This window comes from Penicillium samsonianum (assembly GCF_028829775.1).
Source record: "Penicillium samsonianum strain IBT 33392 chromosome Unknown utg000001l_segment0_segment0, whole genome shotgun sequence".
Classification (NCBI taxonomy): domain Eukaryota; kingdom Fungi; phylum Ascomycota; class Eurotiomycetes; order Eurotiales; family Aspergillaceae; genus Penicillium; species Penicillium samsonianum.
The window spans coordinates 3831214-3858887 of NW_026643259.1; the positions used below are offsets into that span (position 1 = coordinate 3831214).

The 27674-nt window shown below is 47.4% G+C and overlaps 14 protein-coding genes across 14 annotated transcripts; 10 read left to right on the forward strand and 4 right to left on the reverse strand.

Annotated features, from left to right (window-relative positions):
- Positions 1-156: 156 nt before the first annotated feature.
- N7471_001455 (short chain dehydrogenase/reductase family protein) lies at positions 157-1537 on the forward strand (the record flags this gene model as incomplete). Its single annotated transcript, XM_057274176.1, has 5 exons — positions 157-428; positions 499-584; positions 639-803; positions 855-925; positions 989-1537. 5 exons carry the CDS (start codon positions 157-159, stop codon positions 1535-1537), a joined length of 1143 nt encoding a protein of 380 aa, XP_057142355.1.
- Positions 1538-2253: 716 nt separating this feature from the next.
- Positions 2254-2520, forward strand: N7471_001456 (uncharacterized protein; the record flags this gene model as incomplete). The annotated part of the gene is made up of 1 exon (XM_057274177.1): positions 2254-2520. The coding sequence occupies one exon, from the start codon at positions 2254-2256 to the stop codon at positions 2518-2520; it is 267 nt and encodes an 88-aa protein (XP_057142356.1).
- Positions 2521-4970: 2450 nt separating this feature from the next.
- Positions 4971-5622, forward strand: N7471_001457 (ABC transporter; the record flags this gene model as incomplete). The annotated part of the gene is made up of 2 exons (XM_057274178.1): positions 4971-5574; positions 5603-5622. The coding sequence occupies 2 exons, from the start codon at positions 4971-4973 to the stop codon at positions 5620-5622; spliced, it is 624 nt and encodes a 207-aa protein (XP_057142357.1).
- Positions 5623-6317: 695 nt separating this feature from the next.
- On the forward strand, positions 6318-6634 carry N7471_001458 (ABC transporter; the record flags this gene model as incomplete). Its single annotated transcript, XM_057274179.1, has 2 exons — positions 6318-6392; positions 6458-6634. 2 exons carry the CDS (start codon positions 6318-6320, stop codon positions 6632-6634), a joined length of 252 nt encoding a protein of 83 aa, XP_057142358.1.
- Positions 6635-7971: 1337 nt separating this feature from the next.
- On the reverse strand, positions 7972-9350 carry N7471_001459 (male sterility domain-containing protein; the record flags this gene model as incomplete). Its single annotated transcript, XM_057274180.1, has 2 exons — positions 7972-9148; positions 9217-9350. 2 exons carry the CDS (start codon positions 9348-9350, stop codon positions 7972-7974), a joined length of 1311 nt encoding a protein of 436 aa, XP_057142359.1.
- A 1045-nt stretch (positions 9351-10395) lies between these two features.
- On the forward strand, positions 10396-11578 carry N7471_001460 (sterol methyltransferase family protein; the record flags this gene model as incomplete). Its single annotated transcript, XM_057274181.1, has 3 exons — positions 10396-10497; positions 10553-10587; positions 10681-11578. 3 exons carry the CDS (start codon positions 10396-10398, stop codon positions 11576-11578), a joined length of 1035 nt encoding a protein of 344 aa, XP_057142360.1.
- A 438-nt stretch (positions 11579-12016) lies between these two features.
- On the forward strand, positions 12017-12360 carry N7471_001461 (uncharacterized protein; the record flags this gene model as incomplete). Its single annotated transcript, XM_057274182.1, has 2 exons — positions 12017-12136; positions 12253-12360. The coding sequence occupies 2 exons, from the start codon at positions 12017-12019 to the stop codon at positions 12358-12360; spliced, it is 228 nt and encodes a 75-aa protein (XP_057142361.1).
- A 1240-nt stretch (positions 12361-13600) lies between these two features.
- On the forward strand, positions 13601-14350 carry N7471_001462 (uncharacterized protein; the record flags this gene model as incomplete). The annotated part of the gene is made up of 1 exon (XM_057274183.1): positions 13601-14350. One exon carries the CDS (start codon positions 13601-13603, stop codon positions 14348-14350), a length of 750 nt encoding a protein of 249 aa, XP_057142362.1.
- Positions 14351-15110: 760 nt separating this feature from the next.
- Positions 15111-17478, reverse strand: N7471_001463 (uncharacterized protein; the record flags this gene model as incomplete). The annotated part of the gene is made up of 5 exons (XM_057274184.1): positions 15111-16397; positions 16559-16576; positions 16627-17106; positions 17174-17351; positions 17411-17478. The coding sequence occupies 5 exons, from the start codon at positions 17476-17478 to the stop codon at positions 15111-15113; spliced, it is 2031 nt and encodes a 676-aa protein (XP_057142363.1).
- Positions 17479-17539: 61 nt separating this feature from the next.
- On the forward strand, positions 17540-18402 carry N7471_001464 (SNAP receptor SEC22; the record flags this gene model as incomplete). Its single annotated transcript, XM_057274185.1, has 5 exons — positions 17540-17573; positions 17632-17666; positions 17717-17826; positions 17879-18284; positions 18340-18402. 5 exons carry the CDS (start codon positions 17540-17542, stop codon positions 18400-18402), a joined length of 648 nt encoding a protein of 215 aa, XP_057142364.1.
- Positions 18403-18543: 141 nt separating this feature from the next.
- Positions 18544-19721, reverse strand: N7471_001465 (Elongator subunit IKI1; the record flags this gene model as incomplete). The annotated part of the gene is made up of 3 exons (XM_057274186.1): positions 18544-19220; positions 19324-19480; positions 19563-19721. The coding sequence occupies 3 exons, from the start codon at positions 19719-19721 to the stop codon at positions 18544-18546; spliced, it is 993 nt and encodes a 330-aa protein (XP_057142365.1).
- A 1266-nt stretch (positions 19722-20987) lies between these two features.
- On the forward strand, positions 20988-22975 carry N7471_001466 (DUF4246 domain-containing protein; the record flags this gene model as incomplete). The annotated part of the gene is made up of 5 exons (XM_057274187.1): positions 20988-21056; positions 21106-21182; positions 21235-21313; positions 21376-22329; positions 22379-22975. 5 exons carry the CDS (start codon positions 20988-20990, stop codon positions 22973-22975), a joined length of 1776 nt encoding a protein of 591 aa, XP_057142366.1.
- A 270-nt stretch (positions 22976-23245) lies between these two features.
- Positions 23246-24841, reverse strand: N7471_001467 (putative MFS maltose permease; the record flags this gene model as incomplete). The annotated part of the gene is made up of 1 exon (XM_057274188.1): positions 23246-24841. The coding sequence occupies one exon, from the start codon at positions 24839-24841 to the stop codon at positions 23246-23248; it is 1596 nt and encodes a 531-aa protein (XP_057142367.1).
- Positions 24842-25364: 523 nt separating this feature from the next.
- N7471_001468 (glycoside hydrolase family 13 protein) lies at positions 25365-27244 on the forward strand (the record flags this gene model as incomplete). The annotated part of the gene is made up of 3 exons (XM_057274189.1): positions 25365-25442; positions 25510-25930; positions 25989-27244. 3 exons carry the CDS (start codon positions 25365-25367, stop codon positions 27242-27244), a joined length of 1755 nt encoding a protein of 584 aa, XP_057142368.1.
- Between the last annotated feature and the right edge of the window lie 430 nt (positions 27245-27674).

The following is a 27674-nucleotide window of genomic DNA, read 5'->3' on the forward strand; positions in this document are numbered from 1 at the left end:
CACGCGATTAGATCGAGGCCCGGGAACTTGCGCGGTCTTGGCGTTTGTCTTCCGACCCTCCGGGCATCTTCCATTCTTATACTTGTTTGCTATTAAGCAGCTTTGAAATTGCAATCGCGTGATGGATAGCGCGTTCGGCTCTTGCCGTTGACCCTCATGGACAATAACCCCCCTTTTGATGCCCGCGCGCAATTCCCGTCGCATAATGAGCCTCGAGTATGGCTGATTACCGCAGGGGATTCGCCTATTGGCCTCTCAGTCGCGCGGCAGGTCCTTGCGCATGGAGATTATGCATTTCTTGGACTAGCACATTCAGCTTTGGAACGCGATGAACGTCGCCGTGATGAATTTGATGCTTTTCTCGCTGAGGTGGAGCACCACGGTGATGGCTGGGCACAGCGCATGAAGACAGTTCCGCTAGATATCCGGTGCGCGACATGAAAGCAGCCAAATTAGTTATGGATTTTGATCTTAATGACTGACGGTTTTCCGACACAGGATGATGGGAGAGTGCCAGGCAGTCGTGGCAGATGCTGTCGCAACATTTGGAAGAGTAGATATACTTCTATGCTGTACAAGTCAAGGTGACTCTCCATTCTTGAATGTACCTTTGAACAGTATACTGACCTACTTCCAAGCCCTTATTGGAACAGTTGAGGAACTTTCCGCTTCAACTCAAACCATGAATCTCGTACGCGATCAATTCGAGGTTAACTATTTTGGCCCCCTCAATATCATCAAGGCCACACTCCCCCATATGAGGAAAGAGCGAGCGGGGCATGTAATGATAATATCAGGGATCAGTAAGAAAAATATATCTCCCAGTGCTTGGATATTTGTCTGACGATATACAGCGGCGCATATCGGTACACCCGGGCTAGGAATGTACTGCGCAGCAGGCTGGGCCCTTGAAGGATTCTGTGATGTCAGTCTCTCTATGCGCATTTGCTTAAATGATCACCATTGCAGAAACTAACCAGCTTTACAGAGCTTGGCTTACGAAATTGCCCCATTCAACGTCAAACTCACTATCTTCCAATGCAGCATCGAAATTGGCATTCTTACCAACCTAGTAACCAGCGTTCCTCCAATCTTCCCGGCCTATTCACCCGCCAACAATCAAGCGCCTCTCTTCCGCGGGATTCTAAACCATCTTGTCCCCCAACTTCCCGGTGCTTCTATCTCATCTGACAGTCCAGTCACACCCAGTCGAGCAAACGATGAAAACGCCCGAGTCAGCTCCATTGAAAACGGTCCATTCTCCGCTCCAGAGGTTGTCTCCATGCACCCGCCATTAAGCTCCGCACATCTTGAAGTGCTGGTCTCTGAAACAGTCTATGCCATTACATCAATTGGCGGCCATGAAAACCCTCCTTCGCGACATATTGTTGGACAAGAAGGTGTTGCAAGTGTCAAGGAGAAGCTCAAGACTGTGAGTGAAGAGCTCGAAGACTTCATACAGGCCAGCTTTGCTGTTGATGTTGCCGCGGACTCGGATCCTATGCCCGCTATATCTGGAATGAATGACGGGCCTTAGTAGATAGTATCAGCCTGCAATTATATTTCTCTTTCGATTAACCAACGAGCTCTGGGTTTTGATAACTACACACGTAATTTTCATTCTACGTCGCCGTCAACTTATATCACTCCAAAAATCGAGAGTCCAGTCTGTTTAACAATGCTCACTAATCCTACCATGCCGTCCAATGGTTTAAACAAGAAAAGCGAGAAAAGATTCCGCGAAAGATGAAAGATTTGCTAGGGGCAATAGGGCTTGGCGGATACAACTGAGTCCAAGACTAAGTCTCTATTTCCTAAACAGGCATTCTGAGCAGAGGTGCTTCCTGGTCAGGTATGGTTTAAGAGGAGATGCTATGTACATGTATCCTCAATCACATATTTCAGAAATATTCTTCAAATGCAGCTTTCCTAAATTTGCAATTCCCTGCTCTGTCAAATATGTATATATACAACTCGATTGTATATTTAAGTTCTTTGACTCTTGACCCTAGAGAATTATTTGTTACCAAGGATAGGACATCCATAGATGTGATCATTCTCCTCGATACCTACTTGTACTATGAAAGCAGAGGACACATCCATTGCGAAGGATGACCGCCCTGATAGCGAGAACATTCTGACGCAAGTTCCAACCAAGTCCGTATTCGAAATCAAGTAATCTTTCTAGGGAGCTGGGATCAAGGAGCTGGACGTCCTCTTTTTGCGATGAAATATCTGCTACTTCCTCTCTCCATGCGTGGCTTGTCTTACCTTTCCATACATCATGAGCGAGATCTTTTCGGTCCGGGAATAGAAGAGAAGTTCGCTGAGGGCTTATTAGCACGAGGCAAAAGGACAAATGGAACCGGAATAGCTCAATCCCACCAGGAAGTCCAATCTCGTACCCAGGGTAGGCAATTGGATAAGAAGGGCTTGCGCAGCAGCTCTGCATTGCTCGAGCTCAAACTTAACCCTCCACACGAGAACGAAGTTGTGTTCCAAGAATCGGGAAACCCCTAGATCCAATGGATTCAACTCTTGATCCATTGAAAAGCCTGCAAACACGTAAAGCAGAGTAACGCTGATATTATCACAGCTTGTTAACTTAGTAAATGGGACCGCCGCAATTAATGTATTCAGTGAGTCGGCCCCCATTGTAAGTCAGCTACCACCTCTAGAACACATAGAAAATGAAATATCTATAAGTTAATACCTTAACAAGGTTGATATGGGAATACTTTCCATACAGCCTAGGCCTGTAAGTTCACTGTATCAACAATGAAATGCAACCCCTTGCTGCCTGTTTATATGAATGTTGCAGGTGTAATTTGTCTCATTTACCTAGGCCAGAGCTATGCCTGTGCCACGTGGCTGAGGCAGAGATGTGAATGGAAATAGAAATGATGTCATATAACATTTTTGTGGCCGTGAGTTATCCATCCCTTTAAGCTTACTTGATATGATCCACTCGTCTGGGTTTTCCATAAGTGATATCTCAGATAAAGATCCACAGTTGTTGCCTATTAATCAATTGGCAAAAAATAGTCGTACATAGGCTTGTATAGGCTCCTAGGACGTCAAGGTTCTTCGTTTTCCAATATTCTAGTCATGAGAGAAGAAAAGCCAGCTCGATCCATTATTGGGACTTAAGTGACATGATTGCTTATCCTCACCTCAGTCTGGATATGGCCGACTACTCTGGGAGGACAGCTTTACTATTATATGGCGCCACTGGGATTCATCTTTCGAAGGATTACTGGCTGAACAATCTAGAAAGGAATTGAGCATTGTGGGCTTGACAGGCCACATAGCGCGAGATATCGCAGAGGATCGTGGCCGTATGCAAATTCAAATTCATACAAAATTGAGTCAATTCCTTCTTTAACGCTATTCTCCGCTATACGGTCTTGTCTGCCGTGGGAACGAGCGGACGTTGCACTCTGGCTCCCAATATGGCCACATTATCAGTTGAGACCATTCCTTCTAATTGCCATGACTGATGCCTGCCATAATCCTCGGCGAATTTCAGGAATTAAAGTATGTTTTGTACTAATCATTAGCGATCATGGTCCTCAAAGTGAGTGTGAGTTGTCCAACATATGCGCAGTCAGAATCCCAGTGCCAACAGGAATGGACGTCGCTTTAACACTAGCGAATAGGGTATTTAAAACACACATCTTTTCGTGCTGCCGCCCGGAAGGCATGTTGTCCGCCTTATCCATTGCCATATCAAAAGCTAGGGATAGATATCGAAGAACAGAAACCCTCGTCATGAGAAATGCTCAGGTTGACCCCTTGCACGTATTTATCTTATGCATATGAGTAATTGCAGATAATTTGAATTTCTCCTGTTGTCTTCCTTCCCATTGTGACATGTCGACTTCTTCAAATTCAACCTGTCTCTCAGGGGAACGAGCAATTCCTTTGACCACAAACATTTCATGCCTGGATGGGTTCTTCTGTAAGAACAATCGTACGTTTCTATTTCAGAGCTGACAGTACAAAAAGGTCCCAATAACAACGCGGAACATCCTCCAGAATATTGCCCACCAACTCCAGAATGTCAATTGAGACGACTCCAAGAGTCTAACAGCATTTGTGATCAGCCTCAGGGAGAATATGAGCCCGCTATTTGTAAGGCTGGATCATACTGTCCGCCTGGAGGCCAGAGTCAGGTCAAGTGTCCTAACCACCACTTTTGTCCCTGGGGCTCTGTGAAGCCAACCCGTTGTATTTCCCTATCTGCCTGTCCAGAAGGAAGTTCCCTGGAGGTTCCATTGATTGGTTTCGTATGTGTTTTGCTCTTGGATCTCTTTCTGGTCGCCATTGCGACAGGACTTTTGCCTCAATTTTCCGTATTCGGACACTGGGTCACAAGAGCTAAACTGAGTTGGCCGATTCGAGGAAGACAAGGAAAAAAGAATCCAGATTCAGAGAATTGCACGCGCACACATGAGCCTTGCAGTGTGATGGACCGGTTTTTCGAGAACTTCCTGCATATTATTCCTGCAAGACCAGAAATTGAGATCGCATTTCAGGGTGTTAGCAAGCGACTAAAAGGGTCGAAATATGACATCCTTCGTCCACAGAATGGGAGGGTTCGGGCTGGAAGATTTCTCGGGCTGATGGGACCCTCAGGCGCTGGGAAATGTTAGTTTTTGGGTTCTGGAACGAGCTCCTGGATGGGTGCTGATTTTATACAGCTACCCTGCTAGACATCCTCACTGGACGCATCAATCCAACTACAGGGGCCTTATATATAAATGGGCATAAAGTACATTGTACCGAGTATGACATTCAGTTCCTGAAGGTTGTTTGAATAATATTGACTTGAGCGCGTCAGACTTAGGGACCTGGTTGGATACGTTCCGCAGAATGATACTCTTCTCGCGGATTTGACTATCCGAGAAACGCTTCTTTTCTCAGCTCGCATCCGGATTGGCAACTCATGCAGTTCCAAGGACCTCGCAATGTTTGTGGATAGTCTGATTGCTGCTCTGGGGCTCGAAAAAGTTCGATTTCAAAGGGTGGGGGATGCTTCGAAGAGGTCACTGTCCGGGGGAGAACGGAAGCGTGTTAATATTGGGTTGGAATTGGTCGCAGCACCCCAAGTTTTGGTTTTGGATGAACCAACATCAGGCTTGGATGCTAAAACAGCCCTCGATCTAATGGAGCTCCTAAAGAGTTTGGCTAGTAACGGCACCATTATTATTTGCGCGCTCCACCAACCGAGGACCGAAATATTTGCTCTTCTTGACGATTTGTTGCTTCTACAAGCTGGTCAACAGATGTACTTTGGCTGCACAGCAGAAGCCCTGCAACACTTGGAAGCATCCGAGAGAGGGTCGTATTTGAGTCCGAATCCAGCTGATATGATCATGGATGCTCTCGCAAGTGGCTATTATCATTGCCAGTCACCATCCACTCTCCTCGACAGAAGGGAAAGCATCCGCGAACCACAAGAAGTCAATAAAAGACATGATGATGCAAAGGCTTCTGTCAAGTTATCTCTAAGTTCCATTCGACTACGACGAGCATCGTGGCATAAGCAAGTCGTTTTCGTCTTCGTCCGAGGTATGACTCAACAATGTAGACAAACCAGCAGTCTCCTACTCGAGATGATTTCAGGGACGATCATCGGCATTTTCATTGGTTTATCCAATTACGAATTTCGAGGACACCTTTTCCAGGGGCTTTTTCAATCGCCTTTCGAATCCCTCTCGTCTGCAGTAAGCTATCGGCTACTGGCGGAACAATCCCTCCTCTCTTGTCTTGCAATAGGTAAGTGGGATATGCGTTACATGAGATGGTGGGAGCCATTGTCTAAGATCATATCACTGAATTTGCAACGCAGCTTGTATCGCTGGACCGGCAGGTGTGAAAACGTTCGGGGACGAGAGTAAGTCAGGACTTGTCCGATTTATATTCTGATCTACGCAGTAGCTAATAATGCCGATTTACCTGTCTGCTAGAATTGGTCTTCTATCGAGAATCTCAGGCCGGCCATTCTGAAAGTGCTTATTTTTTGGGAAAAGTTATTTCCACCTTTCCACGGATCGTTCTGTCCGCGATTCACTATACAACCTTCTTCATGGTACTCACAACCCCGATTATTTCTTTCAATCTCCAATTGGCTCTCAACTTCTTGTATTTCTACTGTGAGTGTCATGTTTCTATTTCTTTTGTGCTGGAGCATATTGGTTGATTTATCTTTCCGTCTTAAAGGTATATATGGTCTCGGATGCATTGTTGCGGCCATCACACGACCACGCGATGGACCCTTAATGGCCATGCTAATCAGTTTGATAATATCTGCAATGTCTGGTTGTGGACCTCGCCTAGTGTCCGTCAAAACGTGGCACTTAGAATGGTTTTGGTATATCTGGCCCGCGGTAAGTCTTTCTACAGTCTCTTGGGTGGATTGGCTTTATCTGATCATATTTGTTACCATATCTAGTTATGGTACTCGGAGGCCAATTTCAACGAGAATACAGCCCCGTTAGCTCACTTGTACAACGTCCAAGCTGGAGCGGATACAATGGGGTACACGACTGGCAGAACTGTCTACGATATTGGGTATGTTATCACGCTCTTGTATTGGCTTCCTGATTCATGCCAAGTATATATTTACTAACAAAAGATCGTATAACCAGGATTCTAATAATAATTGGTTCTGTATATCGGCTAATTTCTTTCTGTCTGTTGGTGTTCTTTCCATGGAGACAACCTGGGTAATCAGATAGTGGCTTACCTCATGGTATACGAATATTGGGAGCAACAGAACGGAAATTAACTTTCACAAATTGTGCCCCTTTGCTGGTCCTTGCTATCATGGTGCAAGCCCGCAAACCCCGATGAAAGCCTGTTAGGTCGTGTGAGCTAGACTCTATATTTCTGCTATAGCCCGATGTTGATGCTGTTATATGTAGCTCATCGAACTATTGCTTCTTTTTTATGAACCTATATCCAGCCTGGCCATAGATTCTTCTTGCCGGCCCTCAATATATTCATGCCGAAGGCCGCACCCTGACAATCAGGAAGCTGATGCTAGCCCACACAGCCATAACCAAACCAATAGTTGAGTGGTTCAAAAAAATGTGGACCAATATATTTCTATACTATATTTTCCTAGACTGTTGCGGCTCAACGCTACTGTTTGGTTTCCAAGTCCACGTCAATTGGCCCATGTAGTCACTTTGCCGTCTCACGCGAGCAATTGCTGCAGCTGTTCAACCATCGGAGATGCAATAATTGATATATTTGTCATGTTTATTCGTATCTGCAGTAAATGCTAGTTTTCCTAGGGCACTGAGCAAAACGTACTCCGTGGTGTTCACCTTTGAAGTGTGACGGACTACATGTTTAGGTAGATCCCGTTAATCAAGTAATTAAAGATGGAGATGGGAAGATGCGATTTAGGAGGAAAGGCTCAGAGCTCCTATTGGTACTGAACTTTGGAGTTTCAGTGGTCTCTTCAGCCATATATTTGTTTCCAGCCCGCATCATTTTCTAGCCGTCCTCGAGGCGGACGCCACGGCGAGGTAATCATCCTCCGATGCAGGAGGGGCATCAGTGTACTGCAATCTGCATTATCGGCCTCCCGCCACCTAAGCAGGAACAGACTTGGGGAACTCGTATTTTGGATCCCTAGTAAGAGACTTGGTACTATGGCAGTGGTGCAAGCGCAGGTAAGCATAGGATGCTTATTCTTCTCCTCATGATGCTTAATAGTACAATCCGATGAAAGGTTTTGTTGATAACATTAGTGAGGATAATGCTATTCACCAATCAGTTCATTGTAAAAATAAACACAGCTCTCCATATTTGCGAACGTAGTATAACACTTTACAGGTAGGTATAATTACGCTATTTTCGAAGATGATTGAATCAGGAAATAAACCAATTGCGCAGAATCTTGCCATCAAATGTCCCACAACAATTGCACTTCGTTCCACTATAGATAGACATCATCTAAATAGACTTTTTGCTGGTTACTTTACCGAAGTTGCGATAGAATATCCATACAATCAGAAAGACCAACCAACTCTTACTCGCAAAGTGGTCCATAACGAAGCGGATTTGCTCGGTTCTTTCCTGTAGCCGATTGTCCCGATGGACCGATGTGAATAGCTGAAGATCTGAAAGTTCTTCGCTTGAGAGTGTCGTGCTCAGGGTAACGGTTCGATCTTCCAAGAAGCTGAACGAAGTCCCCAAAATTATATAAAAGCGACATATTTGATGCTGACGTGCAGACTTCCAATCCTCCACCACCCATTCAGGGTGCAGCGTCCACGGGATCTGGCGAAGCTTCATAGCCGACTGCTGCCACTCACGAATATCGATTCGAGCTCTCTTACCACTCACAGCATGGACGCAGCCAACCGATCCGATAGCCAGATGGCTTATCAAACGATCAACAACAACATCAACGGGAACCTCATCCAGGTTAATATGGTCATCCGGGCTTGTAAAACGGGATGCAGCTCGAAATGTCCAAGATGGAGTCAGTGCTAGTGCCGCCGCCAAGATCGTTGATGGAGTTGACATCGGCAGACTATACCCTGGAAATGGGTACTTCTGTGCAGGCCCGATAACCGAGGGGCGCAAAATAAGAAGTTTATGCTCGACGCCGTGATAGACGAACAAGTGTGAAAGCAGTCGCTCGGTCAGGTTCTTAGCATAAGCATATGCCCATGGAAAATCTTCCGCTTCATAAGCCTGACTTGTACCGTTCTGTTGGACCTCGTCCCACTCAGAAGTAGCGGTACTTCCTTTTCCTGGGGCGTAAAATTCCTCCTTGATTTCGACATCGGCCGCCACATTGCGAGGATAGAGATGGCTATTTGCATATGCCGAAGAAACATAGACAAAGCGATCGAGGAGCTTACAAGTCAATGCAAATCTTGCAACTGTCTCGCTTGCTCTGATAACTGTCGGTACCAAGCTTGGCAGACCTTTAGATAGGTTGATTGAGGATGCGGCGTGGATGACGATTTGAGCGTTTTGCCGGATGAGATCTTGCTCCGGACCTGATAGCCCCATTTCTGGCAGGACAATATCTCCATCGAGTACAGTCAAACGATGTGATTTGCATAGCTCATCTGCTATTTCAGGTGGCAATGATTTCCTCCATGTAGCAAGTAGCCTTCTATGGGTGCTATATTAGTGCCCATGCTTTTCAAGATATATATCATATGAGAATACTGATATACTTACTTGCGACCTCCTCTGCTAAGCAAGTAAATGGTTGACACAGTCGTACGTGTCAGCAGCCGATAGACGATGGCTGTACCTAAAAACCCAGATCCACCCGTTACCAAAGCAGACTTATTGTGATAGTATTCCCACATATTTGAAATATCAGCTTGCCAAGTAGGTCAAAGAGGGTGCTTATCCGCAAGAGATTTGTTGCTGGTGGTGAGGCGTGATTTGCTAAATGTGAGTTCGCAATATATCTAATATAGGCGGAAGACGAATTGCTGGGAGTTTAAATAAAGGATCCATCTCGACCTGATCTTGTGTTACTCATCAAGATAGCCAGGTTTTTTCTTGATAGGACGCGCATTGTCTCAAATCGGTCCAGCTTGATTGTGGCCCTTGGCAACGTGTGACGTACTTCGACAGCGCCATCTCGTCATTGTACTTAGTATACCTCCTAGCTGCCTGGGTATAATGCCTCAGGAATGGGTCATGTATGATCTGCAAAGATGGTGGTTCTTATTAGAGCAATGTGACAAGGGGCATTGGCTCAAATAACTCCTACCTCGGCCTTGAATTGGTTTCATTCTTAGATTTTGACATATTCTCGCCTCCTCAAAGTCAAGTGGCTCGGATTCTATTTCCGATATCTCCTTGCTGAGATTGTCTTAATGTCATCTGGTCAATAGTATTCCTTCTCTAGAGCTAAATAAAACAACAAAGATGATTAAAATTAAGATGGGTTGATTGGGAGTTTGCATGCTACAAAAGCAGTTCCCTTTCTTTGCATCTCTCGTGGAAATATGAACTTTTAGATACGAGGGTAGGTCAACGAGAGAGGCCATATTATAATGTCTCAATCAGCATTCCCAACATTTCGAGAGGTGAGACAACAGTTAAGGAGACATTTAATTGACCTGTAGCACGTCAAGGAAATCCATCCCGTTCAACAGCCATTTTTATTGTTGACGTTACATCACAATTCAGCGTCTCAGATCATCAAGGGTCATACATAAGTAGCGTTTAATGGCTCTGTATGACTCTGCTCATAGCTATCTCGTTTTGCTTCGATTTTTCTTTGCTTTTTGGGCCGGGTTCGAAGCAAAATTGCGTCATGTCATCAAAACAATCGCATGAGGCACAGTCGAGCACTGCAATACATCGAAACTCCGCAAAAGCCCGCGGTGTCTCTCTGCTATGTTCAGGAAAGACCATCGGGCGTTCCGGTCTACAGTTGAAGAATACTTCAAACACTGGGATGATAGGAAACCCCGCGATGAAACTGCGAAGGATAGACTGGTATGTTATGAATGACTAATGATCAAACTTGATGGTACCTAGCTAATTGGGTCAGGATCGATTGACTTCCTATGCGGCATTGTCACAACAGTAAGTGATTCTTTTTCTAGAAAAAAGGGCCAAAACTAGCATCGTCCGTTCATTCCTCCCCTACGGGGCGAAAGCTGACATCGATAATCTCAGATATTATGACCTTGTGACCGATTGTTTTGAGCATGCGTGGGGCAGGTCGTTCCATTTTTGTCGGGTTGCCTACGGCGAGCCATTTAGCCAGGCCACGGTTCGTCACGAGCACTTTCTAGCTCACAAATTGGGGCTCCAAGAAACTCAAAGTGTGCTTGACGTTGGCTGTGGCGTTGGTGGTCCTGCTCGCGAAATTGCCAGGTTCACTGGTGCCAGCATCATTGGCCTCAACAACAATGATTACCAGATCGAACGAGCACATCAATATACCGTCATGGATGACCTCAGCCATAAAGTCAGGTTTGTCAAAGGGGACTTTATGCAGATGCAGTTTGAGCATAGCTCTTTTGATGCCGCTTATTCAATAGAGGGCACGTCATACGCACCCGATTTGGCATTGGCCTACGCAGAAATCTTCAAGGTCCTGAAGCCAGGCGGAGCCTTTGCTGTCTATGAGATGGTCTTGACGGATTCATACGACGATCACAACTTGGAACATCGTGAAATTCGCTTCAATCTCGAGAAAGGCTTGGGTCTATCAAACCTTGCACAGGCTTCTGGCGCAATCAACACAATTAAAGCTGCTGGCTTTGATCTGGAAGCTGCTCATGACCTGGCTGAGCTTCCACACCAAGTACCTTGGTATTACCACACAGCTGGCTCGTTCAAGAACCTGAATTCCGCCTGGGACATCACGAGGATTGCTCAAATGATGTTACTACGTTGTGGTATTTATGGTAGTGTTTTTGGAACACTGGAAAAGCTTCGTATCGTACCTCAGGGCGCCAGAAGGATTGGAGACAACCTAGCTCTAATGGTTGATTCCGTTACTCGGGCCGGCGAAATGAAGCTGTTCACACCATTATTCATGATGGTAGCCAAGAAACCATTGAAATAAAAAGCAAACCTTCCGCCACTCGCCCACTGCTTGCAAACTTTCCCACCTAGCCTGTGATCCTATCGCCTTTTTGACATGATAGATTCTCCATCAAGCAAAGTCTCTACTAACTGCGGGTATTCTCTCGATACTGGTAATCTAGTGGTTGAAATATACTTTGTGTACGATGATGATGATGAATTTTTTTGGCCGATGTAGCTCGCTCTAATATATGCTGCTATGCGGGAGTGCTGTCCACTGGGCGAGTTCCTGAATCGGTCATCCTCGAATGTAAGAGATGCAAATTAAACAAAGGAAATGCACGGATGCAAACATGATAAACACAAAAGAAAGCCAATATGAACCTCATTTACATGTAGTTAAGGTGTGTAGTTAAGGTGGGGGTGGAACTCGTGTTTCTGATTGGTCAAGCAACCCCTCGCTAGTGTCTGTGATATGATGAAGGCCCGAGATAATCTTATCTCATCCCAGCACTTCAAAGGCGACCAGCCCAAGAGTCCCAAAGATATGGATGTTTTGTCGATCTTTTCTGCAATGCCGATAATTTATCAAAACGGCGTAAGACACCAATGATTTCCTCTACCTAGTTATATACTGAATTATACAGTTTTCTTCATGATATGATCATATTGTTCGTCGGTCTTCGTCGGTGAGCAGTGTTAATCTTCCAGCAGATGTCGATCCGGCCGGACACGACAGGAACGAGTGTTGAGCGGACGTTGGTATCAGCCCTGGTCAAGGTTCCACTTCGTGGAGAGGCGATTGATGCGTGGGCGTGGTGAGCCAGGACGACGATGGCGCTGAGGATGGCAGCGAAGAGTAGGGCGGCGGAATTGACATACCATATGTCAGATTCGTTGAGATAAGTGATGGGGAGAAGAGAACAGAGTGTTGTGGCATTTCCCAATGGTACAGTGGGGAGACAGATACGCCCATTCTGGACCATGGAACATACACAGGTTCATCTCCTAAAACCTGATGTGTTTCCGACGTGATGCTTCGTGAGTTCTCCATGTATAATCCAAGTATAAACGATTACGCCTTTGGACGGCGCACAGACTCGATGGCAGGTGTTTCGAATCAAGCTGGGAATTGGAGTGAACAGAAGGAATATCGGGGCGTCACAGCGGGGGAAGCGATGCGAAGTTGTCAAGGCGCACGAGTCATTCCCGCGAGGCACGTAAAATTTTACTTTCCCAGGGCAAGACTAGTGAGGATAGCTGCAGACAGAGAGCAGGCACACATTCTAAGACACATATTTCCGTAGATCTGGTGAGAGAGTGAATTGATTCTAAATGGCTCTTGCCCTAAACAAGATAACCGAAGATACCGGGGCAGGATCCAAATCCTTGGTGGAAACCTTCCCTTGTCTGAGTAGCTGATCAAATAATAAGACCCACCGGCAAATTGGCCAGCATTGGACATGCCAGCATACTGGGGCGTTTATTGGCTTGTGGCGCAAGCTGTCCACACCAAGAGACAGTCGGTCATGATTTCACAGGAAAAATGGGAATGCTACCCTGTACGGATGGAAGGCTGAGTGTTGTAAGCGGGGAGAGGCGCGTTCTCCGAAATGGCCCTAGTACAACCCCTATCACAAATCCGGTACCTATAGCCGGCTATGGGCAGAGGTACCCGGATCAGCCACCCCCATTTGGTTTGAGTTTGGGGAACAGGCCGCTTGAGCCTCATACATGTATGCGATACGAAGAGTAGACCAAATATAGGCTAGACTAACACACATTAATACGAGATCGGGTTGGCAACAACGAGAGAGCGGGGTAGAATACGAGCTCCTCCATACAAGCATAAAAGGAAAGGCCGCAAGAAGATTTTCAGGGCCATTTTGGGCACGGAATAGACTGGATATTATAAGACTAGGGTTAATCTCCTAGGATTCAGGTTAGATCAAACCTACTACTTCCCATAGAACTATCTTTATTAGGACCCGAACTCCCAGGTCAGTCTTATAGTTCCCGACTTCTTTACCTCAACGATACCAAATCCCCAAACCCTCCCGCCATGCACGCTTGGCAGACTATCTTGGCCGCAGCCTTAGGCTGCCACCTTGCCAGCGCCGCCGAGTGGAGGATACAAGCAGCCCCGATCATCACCGGAGCTCTCATCCCTCGACAGGAGCAAACATGCCCCGAAGCAACAGAAACAATGTGCCAAGACGGGACCGGGGGATGTTGCCCATCTGGCCAGGCTTGCACCTTCGTCTCCGGCAGACCTAGGTGCGCAGGTAGCTGTAATGGCGGTCCTATTTGTTTGGGTGGAGGTTGCTGTGATATCGGATATAACTGCCCTACAATCGGCGGCAGCTTTTGTCATCAAGCAACTAACTTCATTCCCGTGCCTGCTCCAACTCTCACAATCACTTCTGCACTTGAACCGGCTCCAACTGAAACTACAGAAGCTCACACTACTGAGAGTGCTTCGGAGCCTACGAGTACTTCTGACTCTACAAGTATCTCTAAGGCTTCCAGGACATCTGAGCCTTCCAGCACGTCGGAGCCGACCACTACAACCACCTCGAGCACCAGCAGTGTGTCTTCGTCCTCTAGCCCGGGAGGAGATACATCAGATACTGTGTCGGAATCGTCTAAACCGTCTGAATCAACTGACTCTCCATCGCCGACAGAATCATCCACAGACAACAAGACTCTCGTTATAGCAACACCAGAACCTCTCCCCGGTATGGCTGGGTCGTTGTCAGTTAGTTGGGATTTATGGATGGCATTGGCTGTTATGGCGCCTTTCATTTTGTAAAGCATAATGTTATGAATTATGGATAGCGAGGATATGATCTGTAATTAGAATCTTGGTTGAGAGCCTCAGAAACAATCCATGGGTTTCGATATAGGGCTTACATATAAGATCTAATTAAACTCCCAACAATTATGACAACAAGAATAGTCGGCCGCTTGTGCGGCCTTGTCAAGTGTTTTTCTTGGTAGTCTTTTTAGGTAGTCTTTTTAGATTCTGTTTTTATATATATTTTCTCCCCATTCTCAGTTTGCTAGCTAGACAGCAGAAAAAGGCGGAAAAAGGCTTAATTTACTTTTCTGTATAACCTTTGAAACAAAACCCTAGAAGACCTGTGTAGCAAAATTAATCCTTTAGGAAAGGGCGACACTTCTCTTGTCCAGTAAGACTCACCCAACCTTTGGATCTACCTTCAGTGACCATGGACTTTTGCAAGTTCTGATATATTCCCTTGCAAAATATGGACTGCAAAGCATAGGTTGCTAGAAAAAGCGAGAGACCATTCATAGGTCGACGTGATTGCTTCTAGCTCTTTGCAAGGCTGATCAGAATACATTCCTTTATATCCATGCTAGACTCCTACTTGTTGCTCTATCTGTAAGATACTACTAGACCCTGGGGTTCATTTGTGCATTGCAAGCTAGCTACCTTGGTCACATATGGACCATTTCTCATTCTGATCTTCACATGATAACAAAGGTAGAGTACGCGAAAATCAAATGGTCTGGTTTATCGCTATTTCCATGCCAGAAGTGGAAGGCAGCTACTCAAGTCGTCCATGCTGGACGAACCAAGCCTCTCGCACATCAAAGAGGCTGCCCATGTCCTGGTTGTTTCGGTAGCACCGAATTTCCTTCCAGGCATTCGCTGTACGGCCGTTCGGCATGCGGCCATCGATTTGTAGAATCTTCAAGACGAGCGCTTGTGGCGAAGCGAGATTGGGAACGATGATCTCGTCCGGCTCACTAGTAGTAGTTTGAGATGGAGTTGGGACTGGATCTTTCTGTTGTTCAGTACTTGGGGGTTTATTGATTTCGTGCTGCTCAGCCTCAACGGGTGCCTCAACAGGTGCCTCGACGCTGTCCATAGGTGTGCTGGACTGAGCTGTGGATAATCCCAGTAATTCCGCTCTATCATTTTTGCCGTTGGTATTGGCAATGGATGACTCCTCTATTGATGTAGATAACTCTCGCGCAATGAGCGCTGGGGGCTCAGGGGTGGAAGAAAGCACAGACAAAGGGGATTCTGGCTGCGCGGTCTTTGGGTGGGATAATTCTGCTGCAGCTCTGCAGTTTTCTTCAATCTTTGCAGTCACGATGTCCATGACAGAAAGAGCAGTTGGGTTCTGCTCATTGCTTTGGGACACTTCTATTTCCTGAGACACCTCCGGTTCTTTGGGCGGCTCCGGTTCGGGTTGCTTTGGTGGGTTTTCACGTGGTCGGCCTGGCTTGCGTTTCGGTGGTCGGCCTCGCTTGCGTTTCACTGGGGGTTGAGGTTCTGGCTCAGGAATTGTGCGCTTGGGCTTTTGATTTCGCGTCCCACCTGGGCTGAAAATAATCACGCTGAATGGGGTTTCTTGTTGGCTCTGTTCGTCATTTGAAGGTGAAATGACTGGCTGTGTGGCGGTGTCGGTGTCGATATCCATCTCGTCAGTGGAAGATGCAGGGATCTCATGCGGCGCTCGGCCATTGTCAAGCTTCATTTCCTCGTCATTGGAAGAAGCAGGGGTCTCCTGTGGTGCTTGGCTGGGTTCAGGATTTATCTCGTCAGTGGAAGAAGCAGGGGTCTCCTGTGGTGCTTGGCTGGGTTCAGGATTTATCTCGTCAGTGGAAGATGCAGGGATCTCTTGTGGCGCTCGGCCATTTTCAAGCTTCATTTCCTCGTCATTAGAAGAAGCAGGGGTCTCCTGTGGTGCTTGGCTGGGTTCAGGATTTATCTCGTCATTGGAAGGTGCGGTAATCTCCTGTGGCGCTGGATCGGTATCGAGCTTCATCTCCTCACCATTGGAGACTGCGTTGGTGACCTGTGATTCTGGGTCCTCAACTTTAAACTGTTTATCATTCCAAGGTGATGTGACTAGCTGTGGCTGTGTGTCGACGTCGACTTTCACATTTTCCTTTCCCTTCTCTGGCGTCGAAGATGGCTCTGCTTTGTCGAAATTGTTGCGAAGAAAGACTCGTTCACCAGGTGGAATCGCAAAGTTAATTTTACCCCATTACGGTCATGGACCTGTAGGGGTCAGCAAATGGCGAAGCTGTATGCGGAGTGGATATACATACCCTAACTTCCTTTTCGATGACAATTCTACCGGGACCTCTACCATAAACATAGTAGAATTTCCAGATGTCGCCTAGCTGGATGACACCTTCATCGATAAGAGTTCCCATCTTCACACGCGCACTTTCTCCAGCAGGTGCATTCCAGATGACTTTCTGCTTCTGTCCCCAGAACTGCTCATATTCGCGCTCTTTGAAGTCGTCAAAGTCGCCGTTTTCGCGCTGCTCTCTGGCTTCCTGGGCCTGGTGTAGCCATTCGGGGTCGTAGCGACCGTTTTGAAGGTCGAGCTGGAACTGTCGAACGCCGTCGCGCCAATTGTTTGAATAGCGGATAAAAGAGTCGGGGATGGGTTGTATTTTTGCGTCTGGGTCATCTGATGTAGCTTGTGCGTCCGGGTGAACATCTGGGGGAAGTAGAGCGAGGATTTCGCGCTTATCGCTTTCCTCAAGGCAATTCCATGCTTCAGGTCGTGCTAGCAGTTTCTAGATATTTTGAGCTTATCGTTAGCTTGGAAAACTGGTGTCGCATTTGTGGAGGATTGGCTCATACCACTAGATCAAAGTCAATGAGGAGGGACTTGTCACTCGTCAATAGCTGCTCCTCGCTCCATTTCCCTCTAGCTGCAGGCCTTCTTGGGGTTCTAGCTCGTGAGCTCGTTTCGGATTTTGGGGTCGACATGGCGAGACCCAACTGTTCTGCTACATCGGCAGAACTAGCAGCAGCACGACTAGGGCATTATTAAAAGACGTCAGTAAAAAAGAGTGTAAAAGTAAATGCGGAGCTTACCCCGAACGTCGTGGTTCTGCCGCACGGGACCTCGCTACCGCCTTCGTGTCTCTCTTCCTTGGAGCCATTCTCACAGCAAAACAAAGGAGAAAACGCTGTCCTTCAGAACAAGAAAGCAACCTTTTCAGGATGGTCAGGTCAACGCAGATTGCAAGGCTCGATGGTGAGGAACACTCTGGGAGGTCGAGAGGGGGTGGAGTGCTAATGTCAAAGTGCAATAGGCCTTATGCTGGCAGCTTCGGTCGACGACGAGCAGGTACGTGACAACAATTATTTAAGCTAATCATGAGCTTACGATATCTGCAGGCTGAATCGGAGCTCTCTGAGATTAAGGGTCAGGCTAAAATGATATTTCGGCGCTTGAATCGCAACTCCGCGGCCCAAGCCAGTATTGAGTCTGGCCAATACAGTCTACAGTAAGTCGCACCACAAACATTATCAATGGACAATTTCTCACATGGCTTGCAGCTACACAATTCAGGACGATATCTGCTTCCTATGCATTTGCGACAAGTCATACCCCCGCAAACTCGCATTCACCTATCTCGCTGATCTGGCCTCCGAATTCACGACTACCTATACCTCCTCACAATATCTCTCGCCCACCCTCCGCCCATATGCCTTTGTCGAATTTGACACCTTCATTCAGCGTACAAAGAAACTGTACCAAGACAGTCGCGCCTCTCAGAACCTCGACAAGCTGAACGATGAGCTCCGTGATGTCACCAAGGTGATGACGAAGAACATCGAGGACCTCTTGTATCGAGGCGATAGCTTGGAGCGGATGGGCGAACTGTCAGGGCGACTGCGCGAGGACAGTAAAAAGTACAGAAAGGCGGCTGTACGCATCAATTGGGAATTGTTGCTGAAGCAGGTGGGTCTATACTTTGCGCCAGATTCCCCTGACCGATTTGCTAACCATCTCATAGTACGGACCTTTCGCTGGCGTCGGGCTTGTCATTTGCATTCTTCTTTTCTGGCGATTCTTCTGATTCCTTGCTCTCCGTGGCCATGCTCATAGGCCTCGCTGTATGAATGTACGCATAGTTAATACCTCGGTGATTGCGGGTTACAATCCGCCGATTCTAGAATATGGAGAATTGCGTGTGAACATGTATCGTATTTGAAGATGTCTAAATCTCATCCTCTTCTTCGTCGAAATCGTCTTCTTCTCCCATGTCGTAAAGAATCCGGCCACCTTCGCCTGGGCCATCGTTATGCTGTGCGTCGAAGTACGGCAACACAACACCTTCTCTTTCGCGCCTCTGTCGGTCGGTGAGACCCAGCTCAAAGGTCGATGTCGGTTCCTCGTCGCCGGCGCCTGGATCTTGCTCCATGGGAGGGTTGTACAAAACATTATCGTCAAGCAACGTCACAATCTCTTTCAGATACTGTGGCGAATACCGCGACGCAGGCGGGAGAAGGTACCACTCCAGTACACCACGGCCACTCTTCCGCCTGTGCTCCAGCTCAATGACAATTCCCTCGGCTTTGCCAGTACCGGCCAATCTATCCAATCGGCCGAGGAGAACGCCTTCTTGCTCTTCCTCAAGGCCGAAGACTGGAGGAGCTAGACTGCGGTCGCGAGCAGCCTTCTGTGCTAGAACGTGTGAGAATGAATGGAGTGTGATAATGCTCGTCGCGAGGTATGTCAATTCAGAAATAGGTGGTGGCGAGTAGGGACTTTGCCGTGGAAGTTCGGGGACATCTTGATGATATGTCACCACGAGTGACGCATCAACCTTGGACGATGGCGACGTGGGAGCAATGAACGAGCCAAGGAATGATGGCAGATGGAACCCAGGATCAACTTTTTTGAGTTCAGAAGAGGGTTAATTGAATCAATGAGGATAAGACGCCCTAAAAAGGCAATAAGTATGAGTCCACTAGCGGGGTAAGTGCACAATGCTTACTGCGTGAGGGGTTGGAGGCTGCAACAGGCTGATAAACTGCGCTCACTTCTTTAACTATATCAGCCGGGCTCTTGCGGCGTGTTGATACAAAAGCATCGACTCCATCGGGTTGCTTCAGGGTTTCAAAAGCGATGAGCGTGACATGGACTTTGGACAGCTGTCGAACTAGTCAGCATGGCCGTCCACTCCCGTGTCTAGCGACGCAGTGTCGCTTATGGTAAAATTCTAGGTTAAAATACCTTTGCACGTCTAATGTATTCTTTCAGGAGTGGCGTAGCCGGTTGCTCCAAAGAATCCAAGACAAGTGTGAGGGGCGACGCAGTGTCGCGCAAGCTCAAGAGCTTCGAAATCAAGAGCAAATTGTGCGTCCGCCTGTGTGAAAGGTTGATAGGCGCCATCTTCTTTTGATATTAGATACTGTTCTTGGCCAGTTGCTTTCTGGAGACGCAGGTTGATGACCACACAGGAAGTGGGGTTGCGCTGCGAAAATTTCGTGGTGGAATTTAAAGTTGAGGCTCGACGGGCCGGCCCGCGGGCTGCAGCTCTTCAATGCCCTCCTTGTCTTTGGGGACCCTTCCGGGTTGCTAGATCAGTCTGTATGGGAATACTATGGATATGTTGCAAGAAGTCTTTCCGCCTTTTTTTCATTCTTGAAGTAGTAATCACCTGGAAGCTTTCGTTGTTCCATAGGTTCCCCCAAGGAAGCGGAAGAGGTCAAAGAATATGTTGAAGATATAACAACAAGTCAGACTTCTCGTATCAGTAAGCACTTCTACATAATAAAATTGGCATGAAGGACTGTAAGGTCTCTTGAGATACTAACATCCTATTCTTTTGGTGATATCCTCTTCATTGGTGAGAGAACAACCTATCAATGCAACCGCGGTTACTAGCTCGGTAATTGGTATCGTTGTTAGGCGCTACATGTATCACGTATAATCAACAGATACCTACTAAATACTTGCAGATAATAAGTCAGTTCGGTCCCTTTGTGGGGCGATAGATCGATTCATGTTAGATAGTACAGAAAGCTTCAGAGAAAACAGTTGCTAGCAAAGAAAGCCGCTGCGCCGGGTCTGTTTCACCCCTTTTGTAGAAATCTGGAATATTGATGTATTGGCTCAAGTTCAAACTGTCATTACTTGCCTGATAGATTGGCAATCGAACACCCGGTTTCGCTGCATAGTCACTGTTAGAACCCTAGGGAACACCTATCGGAGAACGAACAAACCAAAACGAATCTCTCCAAGGGAAATCGATGGAATGAGGGATGAGAGAGGCAGTCAATTATCATCGAATAAACGATGGGTTATGATGGGGATTACTTCTAAGATACTCCCTGCAAGACTATTTGATCCGACTCTTTTTCAACTTTTCCGCTAGTCATATCTCATGTTACCTTTTCTGACCGCATAAGTCTAGCCCCAGGACCAAGAATAAATTCCTTTCTCAATTTATTTTTAAAGATACTTTAAAACAATCATTGTTTTGAAGCCTCGGCTGCCTATACCAATTTCCAGGCGGCTCCGCCCAAAGTGGACTTAGTGCGTTGTCTGCCTGGAACTAGCCCGTTTCTGCCTGGACCCCACCAAGACCGCGCGAGTACAAAAACAACCTGTTGGCGCGAATGATTGAATATTATTATATTAGTCTTCTACGTCGAGATGTCTTCAATTCCCAATCCGCAGCTTCGAATGCCGGGGTTCAATGTAACGCTGAACCTCCAGCCTGATGTGAGAATCTAGATCTTCTTTTCACACATTCCATTTGCTAATAAACCAGCAAAATGTGATGTACGGCTTGTACTACGGCTTTCCTAATGCATTGGATGATAATGTGCAGCAAGAGGGCTACTTGAGGTACGTTCCAATAGTACTATGGGCGGGAGCTCGAGCTGACCTTACTCTCCAGCAACTTGGTGACTCACCGAGAAGTTTTGATGATGCGAGTGATCAACAACATTACCGATAAGCCTCAATGGGATCAAAAGGTGTGTGTTCGGGCTTGTGTTTATATTCTTTAGCTTCCATGGTGGTTTCTAACCCCCTATAGGTCTTTGATAAGGGCATCACGACGAAATGGCGTAGCGAGATTGCCCAAAGTGGTCAAGACGTGACTCCTAAGATGATGGACTGGATCATCGAAGAACTTCAATGGAAAGCCAACATCCTTAAAGAGACAGGCTACGTCCGCGTCTTTGATATGGGTGTGATCAAGTCCGATACCGCCATATCGAAAAAGATACAACAGTCGCTCAAAGAGGCAGTAAAACCTCTCGAGGATATGCCGGAGAAAGATTACCACCCCGGCTCTGACAACAAAGTGGTAAATCTGGTGCATCCATCACTGTTCCCCGTGATCTATGGCCAAACTCGGGTGCTTCCGGACAGAGTTATCGGCCTTAATGACTGTCTAGGAAGCGTGGGACAAGGAGATCTTGTCCCCGTTCCTTCGAGTCAAAACTGTGGCCCAGTTTTGAATAGCCGACATCAATATCACAGTCAAGAGCAAATATGTGTCTACAGCGATAAGTTTCAATGGCTCCCGTGCGACGTGGAACTTGTCGATGACGCCAGCTGTCGAATCACATCATACATCAATAACGCCCACCCCGTTCATCATAAGCCTCTCTATGAGGTCGTTGAGAAAATCATCGCTCGGGCAATCCCGCTCTGGAACCGCAGTTTGTCCGAAATTATCGATACAAGAATCAAGTACAAAGCGGTCGAATATGGTGAGCATCCAGATCCTGAGCCTATTGAGCCAGAGGGGGATGATCACGACGAAGATGCGTTCTGGGAACTCTATGAACAGTGGGAGAGTACCCGTCCTATTATCCCTCCTGAGCCAGCCAGGTTTGAACCTCAAAAAGAAATGCTCACTGCCGATCTACGAGAACAATTTTCCGACAAGAAGCTGCAGATTATCGTGAAGCTGGCGAACATTGAATTGAGCCCGGACAAGCCCGAGTATGAAGGAGGCTCTTGGCACATTGAGGGACAGCTGGTAAGAGTTTTGCGCCCTTTGGTTAGCTCTATGTTCTAATTTTGAGCAGAATGAGCGCATCTGCGCTACCGCAATCTACTACTATGACAGCGAAAATATAACCGATAACTCTTTGGCATTTCGTCAACGCGGTATGATGGATATGCTAGATATCAGATACGAGCAAGGGCATTTCGGATTCTTACAGACCGTCTTTGGATTTGGCGATGAGGTCGAAGGCAACGGGAATAATCACGATATCACGCAAGACCTTGGAGCTGTCGCTTGCAAAGAAGGTCGGCTACTTACCTTCCCGAACACCGTCCAGCACCGGGTTTCCCCATTCTCACTAGTTGACCCGTCTAAGCCTGGTCATCGCAAGATCCTTGCACTATTTCTGGTTGATCCCCATCGTCGGACTATCTCCTCGGCCAATGTGCCTCCGCAGCGGGAGGATTGGGGCTACGAGAGACAGAATGCTGTGAATCAGGCTTTAGCAAATCTACCAGCGGAGCTGCAGGATATAGTTCAAGGTGACTTGGAGCCCCTTATGACCATGGAGAAAGCCAAAGAGTACCGACTGGAGCTCATGGAAGAGCGTGGGCTCAGATCAGGAAAACACAATCTGCATTTTGAAGCCGGTGACTTCCATCTGTGTGAGCATTAAATACGAACTCCGATAGTTTAACTTACTCGGGTTCATCGCGTGGTTTTATCGGTCTACCAATGTAAATATTATACAAATTGGTATCAATATTACCTACTTTCTGGTCGTGAAATCGATATTGTGAGACTTCCAGTCTTTTAGGTTGTCAAGTTTAAAGTGGTATGAGAGGGAAGAAATAATCAAGTCAATTCCAAAGTTATGATCTTGTGGGTATTTATAATGACTGTATCCTACGATGTACCTTACGGGATTATATACATAGCTGAACTATCAATCTTTATCTGCATGCGCCTCATGGACCTCCGTCACCTCTCCCTCATACGGATCAACGACGGTGGTCGCGAATTTCCTTGCCGGAACTCCGCGCTCAAAGAGTAAATCCAGTTCCTCATACGTGCGGCCCTTCGGCTCGGGGAGCCGGAAGTATGCCCAGACCAGGGAGGCTAGACACGTGCCAGCCCAGAAATAGGCACACCGAGCACCCCAGTTCCAGGCCGTGGAGTTGAGCTGATAGTTGGTCAGGACGTTGACGACAATGTTGCTGATGTTGTATAGACACCGGGCGAGGACGATAGTCTTGGCTTTGAGACGGGTAGAGGATAGTTCCGAGACAAGAGAGTATGTGACGGGGCCAACGCTGATATCATAGCAGAATGTGAAAATAATGAGCATCACCCCGATTGCCCATTTGGCTGCGTTATTGTCTCCCGGTGCAAAAGATAGAGATCCTGTAATGACCAGAAGGACGAAAAGACTAGCGAGACCGGAGATGTGGATGGTTCGACGGCCCGCGTAGGACATCAGGAACCACGATCCCATTGTACCCAAAACGCCGAGACCGTATTGTCCCAGGGACAAATTGAAAGATTCAACGGTGGGCAGGCCTGCTTGGACACAGAAGTAGGCGAAATAACCCATCAAGTTCTGGCCACACAGGGTCTGCACTAACCAGACAAGACAAACTACCTCAGTTCGGCGAAGATTTGTTCCCTTGAAGCAGTCCCAATATGTGGTCCCACTAGAAAGCGATTTCTCCAATTCGTTGGTGTGTTGAATCATAGCAATCGTCTCTTCGGGGTCAAAGTTGGGGTCATTAGACGATGTCAACCGCTGCAATGCTCGTCGAGCTCCTTGCACATTGCCCTGGCGCACATGCCACCATGGGGATTCAGGTGCGAAAAGACAGCCGATCATGATTGGGATTGGCCACACCCATTGCACGCCAAAAGGAATGCGCCAGGCCCATTGGTCATCGCGAGAAATAGAGCCGCGGTTGACACCAATGGCCACGAACTGCCCGAATACCCAACACATGTTGATGAAAGTTGTCAGGTAAGGTCGCAGGACTACCGGGCAAACCTCGGAGGCGTAGGCGGCTGGCAAGGTCTGGAAGATACCCCAAGGGATACCCGCGAGAATTTCGGCGGCTAGCAACATCTGGACATTGACTGCGAAGAAAAACAGAAAGATGACTGCCGTGATGGTGGCCAAGGCACAGACCATGGTCTTGCGATACCCCAGGCGTTCAGAGACCAAACCATTGATCAGAAGTCCAATTACTTCACCACAACGTGCACCATTGGAAAGGCCGGATTGCCAGGAAGCCGGAACAGCCCATTTTCCGGAGGGAGTCTGTTCTCCGAACTTTTGGTTGAACGCAGGTGATGCGTACATTGAGCTCAGCAATGCGAGGTCATACCCTTCCATGATCAGAGTAGATGAAAGGAGGACTGACCAGCCAACAGCTTTCGGGTATAGCCGCAAAGCCTGCCAGAGGGTCATGGACTGCTCCTTCCTGGCTGCCTGTCTGCCCTCTGCAAGGACGGGGGAGACTTTGCTGTCCATCCTCGCGGACGTGGCGTCCATCGAGACCATTGGAAACTGTGTTGTGATTTCGAAGCCAGATGAACCCGGTGAAAATTGTATGCTAAACAAGAAGATTCGAACAAGGGGTTCTTTTCAAGGCCTAATCAGAATCGAAGGCTGACAATATCCCGATACTTCAGGCATTATCAAGGCTGATAGACCACGGGGCGATGCGTGATTTATACAAAAGATTCCAAATCAAAAATACACGCATAGTTTAGTCCACGCGCATCGCGGATCCGGGGAAAATGCACATGGGATGTCACTCGCTTCCGAAGATTTGGAGAAAACTGGGGAAGCCGGAGTGTGGAGGTCTAACCGTGGCCAATCAAAGTGGCGGAAAGGGGCCCGTCGGCGGCAAGTCGGTCGTTAGTCGGATATGCAAGAATCTCACCGGAGCCTTGGCGGGTATGCAGGGTCTCCTGAAGATATCCCCGCGTTTGCCCAGGCCGAATTGGTGCCGAGCTACGATGAAAACGTATAAGAGGGGTGTCGGGAGGGAAAATGAAGGTGTCAAGCCACTATGTCACCACACGCGACACAGGATACAGCCGTTCCTACGGGGTCCAATAATTGGTGGAAAGAAGCCACCGTCTACCAGGTCAGTTGCCACAACATTCAGGCCCTCCCGAAGACTTAAAATTGACGTTGTGTGCTCGAGTTTAAAGGTTTACCCGGCTTCCTTCTATGACTCCAATGGTGATGGCTGGGGGGATATCCCGGGCGTTGTCAAAAAGGTCGATTACCTCCAGTCACTAGGGGTTGATGTCGTGTGGCTATCGCCGATGTACGACTCGCCCATGCACGATATGGGCTATGACATCTCCGACTATGAAAATGTGCTCCCTGCCTATGGAACCGTACAAGACGTGGAGAGTCTTGTGGAAGCTTGTCACTCGCGAGGCATGAAATTGATTCTAGACCTTGTCGTCAACCACTCCAGTGATCAACATGCTTGGTTCCAGGAAAGCCGGAGTAGCAAGGACAATGACAAACGCGATTGGTACTTCTGGCGCCCTCCTAGATATGATGAGGCAGGTAATCGGATGCCTCCGAGTAACTATCGAGGTTATTTTGCAGGAAGCACATGTGCGTTGAAATGGTTGACAACATTCAATGTCTTTGAACTAATGAAGCTTCTATGTAGGGACATGGGACGAGAAAACGGAAGAATACTACCTGCACCTCTACGCCAAAGAACAACCTGATCTCAACTGGGACAACAAGGCCACGCGTGAGGCTATCTACAACAGCGCGGTTCGGTTCTGGCTAGACAAAGGTGTCGACGGTTTCCGAGTGGACACAGTGAACAAGTACAGCAAACACACAAACTTCCCAGACGCCCCCATCACAGATCCGAAAAGTTACATCCAACCCGCCATCGGAATGTGGTGCAACGGCCCTCGAATTCACGAGTTCCTGCGCGAAATGTATGACGAGTCATTTGCTCCGTACGGGGATGTCATGACTGTGGGCGAACTGGCCAATACACCCGATCCCAAGAACGTTCTTGAATATGTGGGAGCATCAGCCAAGGAGCTGAGCATGGTCTTCCACCTGGACATTGGCCATATTGGCATGGGACCCAGCTTGGAGGAGAAGTACATTTTCACGCCATGGAAGTTGACAAAGATGAAATCCATTGTGGAGAAGTGGCAGTCTTTCATTGAGGGAACGGATGGCTGGACCACCGCTTTCTGTGAGAATCACGACAACGGACGCTCTGTCTCTCGGTTTGGATCGGATGCACCTGAGTTCCGGGAGATCTCTGCCAAAATGCTGGCCCTGATGATGGTTACGATGACTGGGACTCTGTTCATCTATCAGGGACAGGAGATTGGTATGATCAATGCACCACGTGAGTGGCCCATTGAGGAATACAAGGACATTGAAGGATTAGGATATTACCGAGAAGCAGAGCAACGCAGTGAGAGTGGAACTGATCCTACTCGCAAAGAGCACATCATGGATGGTCTCCGAATTCTGGCTCGCGATCATTCCAGGCTTCCGATGCAGTGGGATGACTCGAAACATGCTGGTTTTACTACCGGGAAGCCGTGGATGCGAGCTCATGATCTTTATGGTGAGATCAATGTAAAGAGGCAGCAGAATGATACATCAAGTGTGTTGTCTTTCTGGAAAGATGTTCTGAGTCTGAGAAAAGAGTACCGGGAGTTGTTCATCCACGGTGCATTTGAAGTGCTTGACTACGAGAATCAAGAGACGTTTTGCTTTGTAAAGTCGAGAGATGATAAACGAGCATTGGTCGTTTTGAACTTCACTGATAGATCTCAGCCATTCACACAGACTGGGAAAACCGCAGGCATGAAGTTACTTGTGGGCAACTACTCCGATTCATCACTGGAAACGCTGAAGCCCTTCGAAGGACGTGTCTATATTTGAGATTTATACCATGAAATACCATGAAATACCATGAAATACCATGAAATACCAATCAGAAATATATTACTATGAATATTGATTGATATGTTACTTTACAAGAATACTTTCTGCATAGCACTTCTTGCAGCTGGCCACAATATTTCCAGATGTCGGTGGTTTCTTAGCAATCCCCAGCTTGTAGCTCATCAGGAACCCCCCCAAGAAGATTTAGCTGAGCCTCTAGAGTTTACTTCTCGTCTTTTAAAACACAATGCCAGTAAAGAGATAATTTCCACTACAAATTCAATAGCCATATTAGATTCAGGGAAGACAAATTTGGGGCCCTGACGAGATATTTATGCCTGACAAACAAGGCCACAAAAGCATTTATTTGCCCGACTTGTTCCCGACTTCCCCCCGCAACCCCGGATTTTTGTGCGGTGCTAGTTCC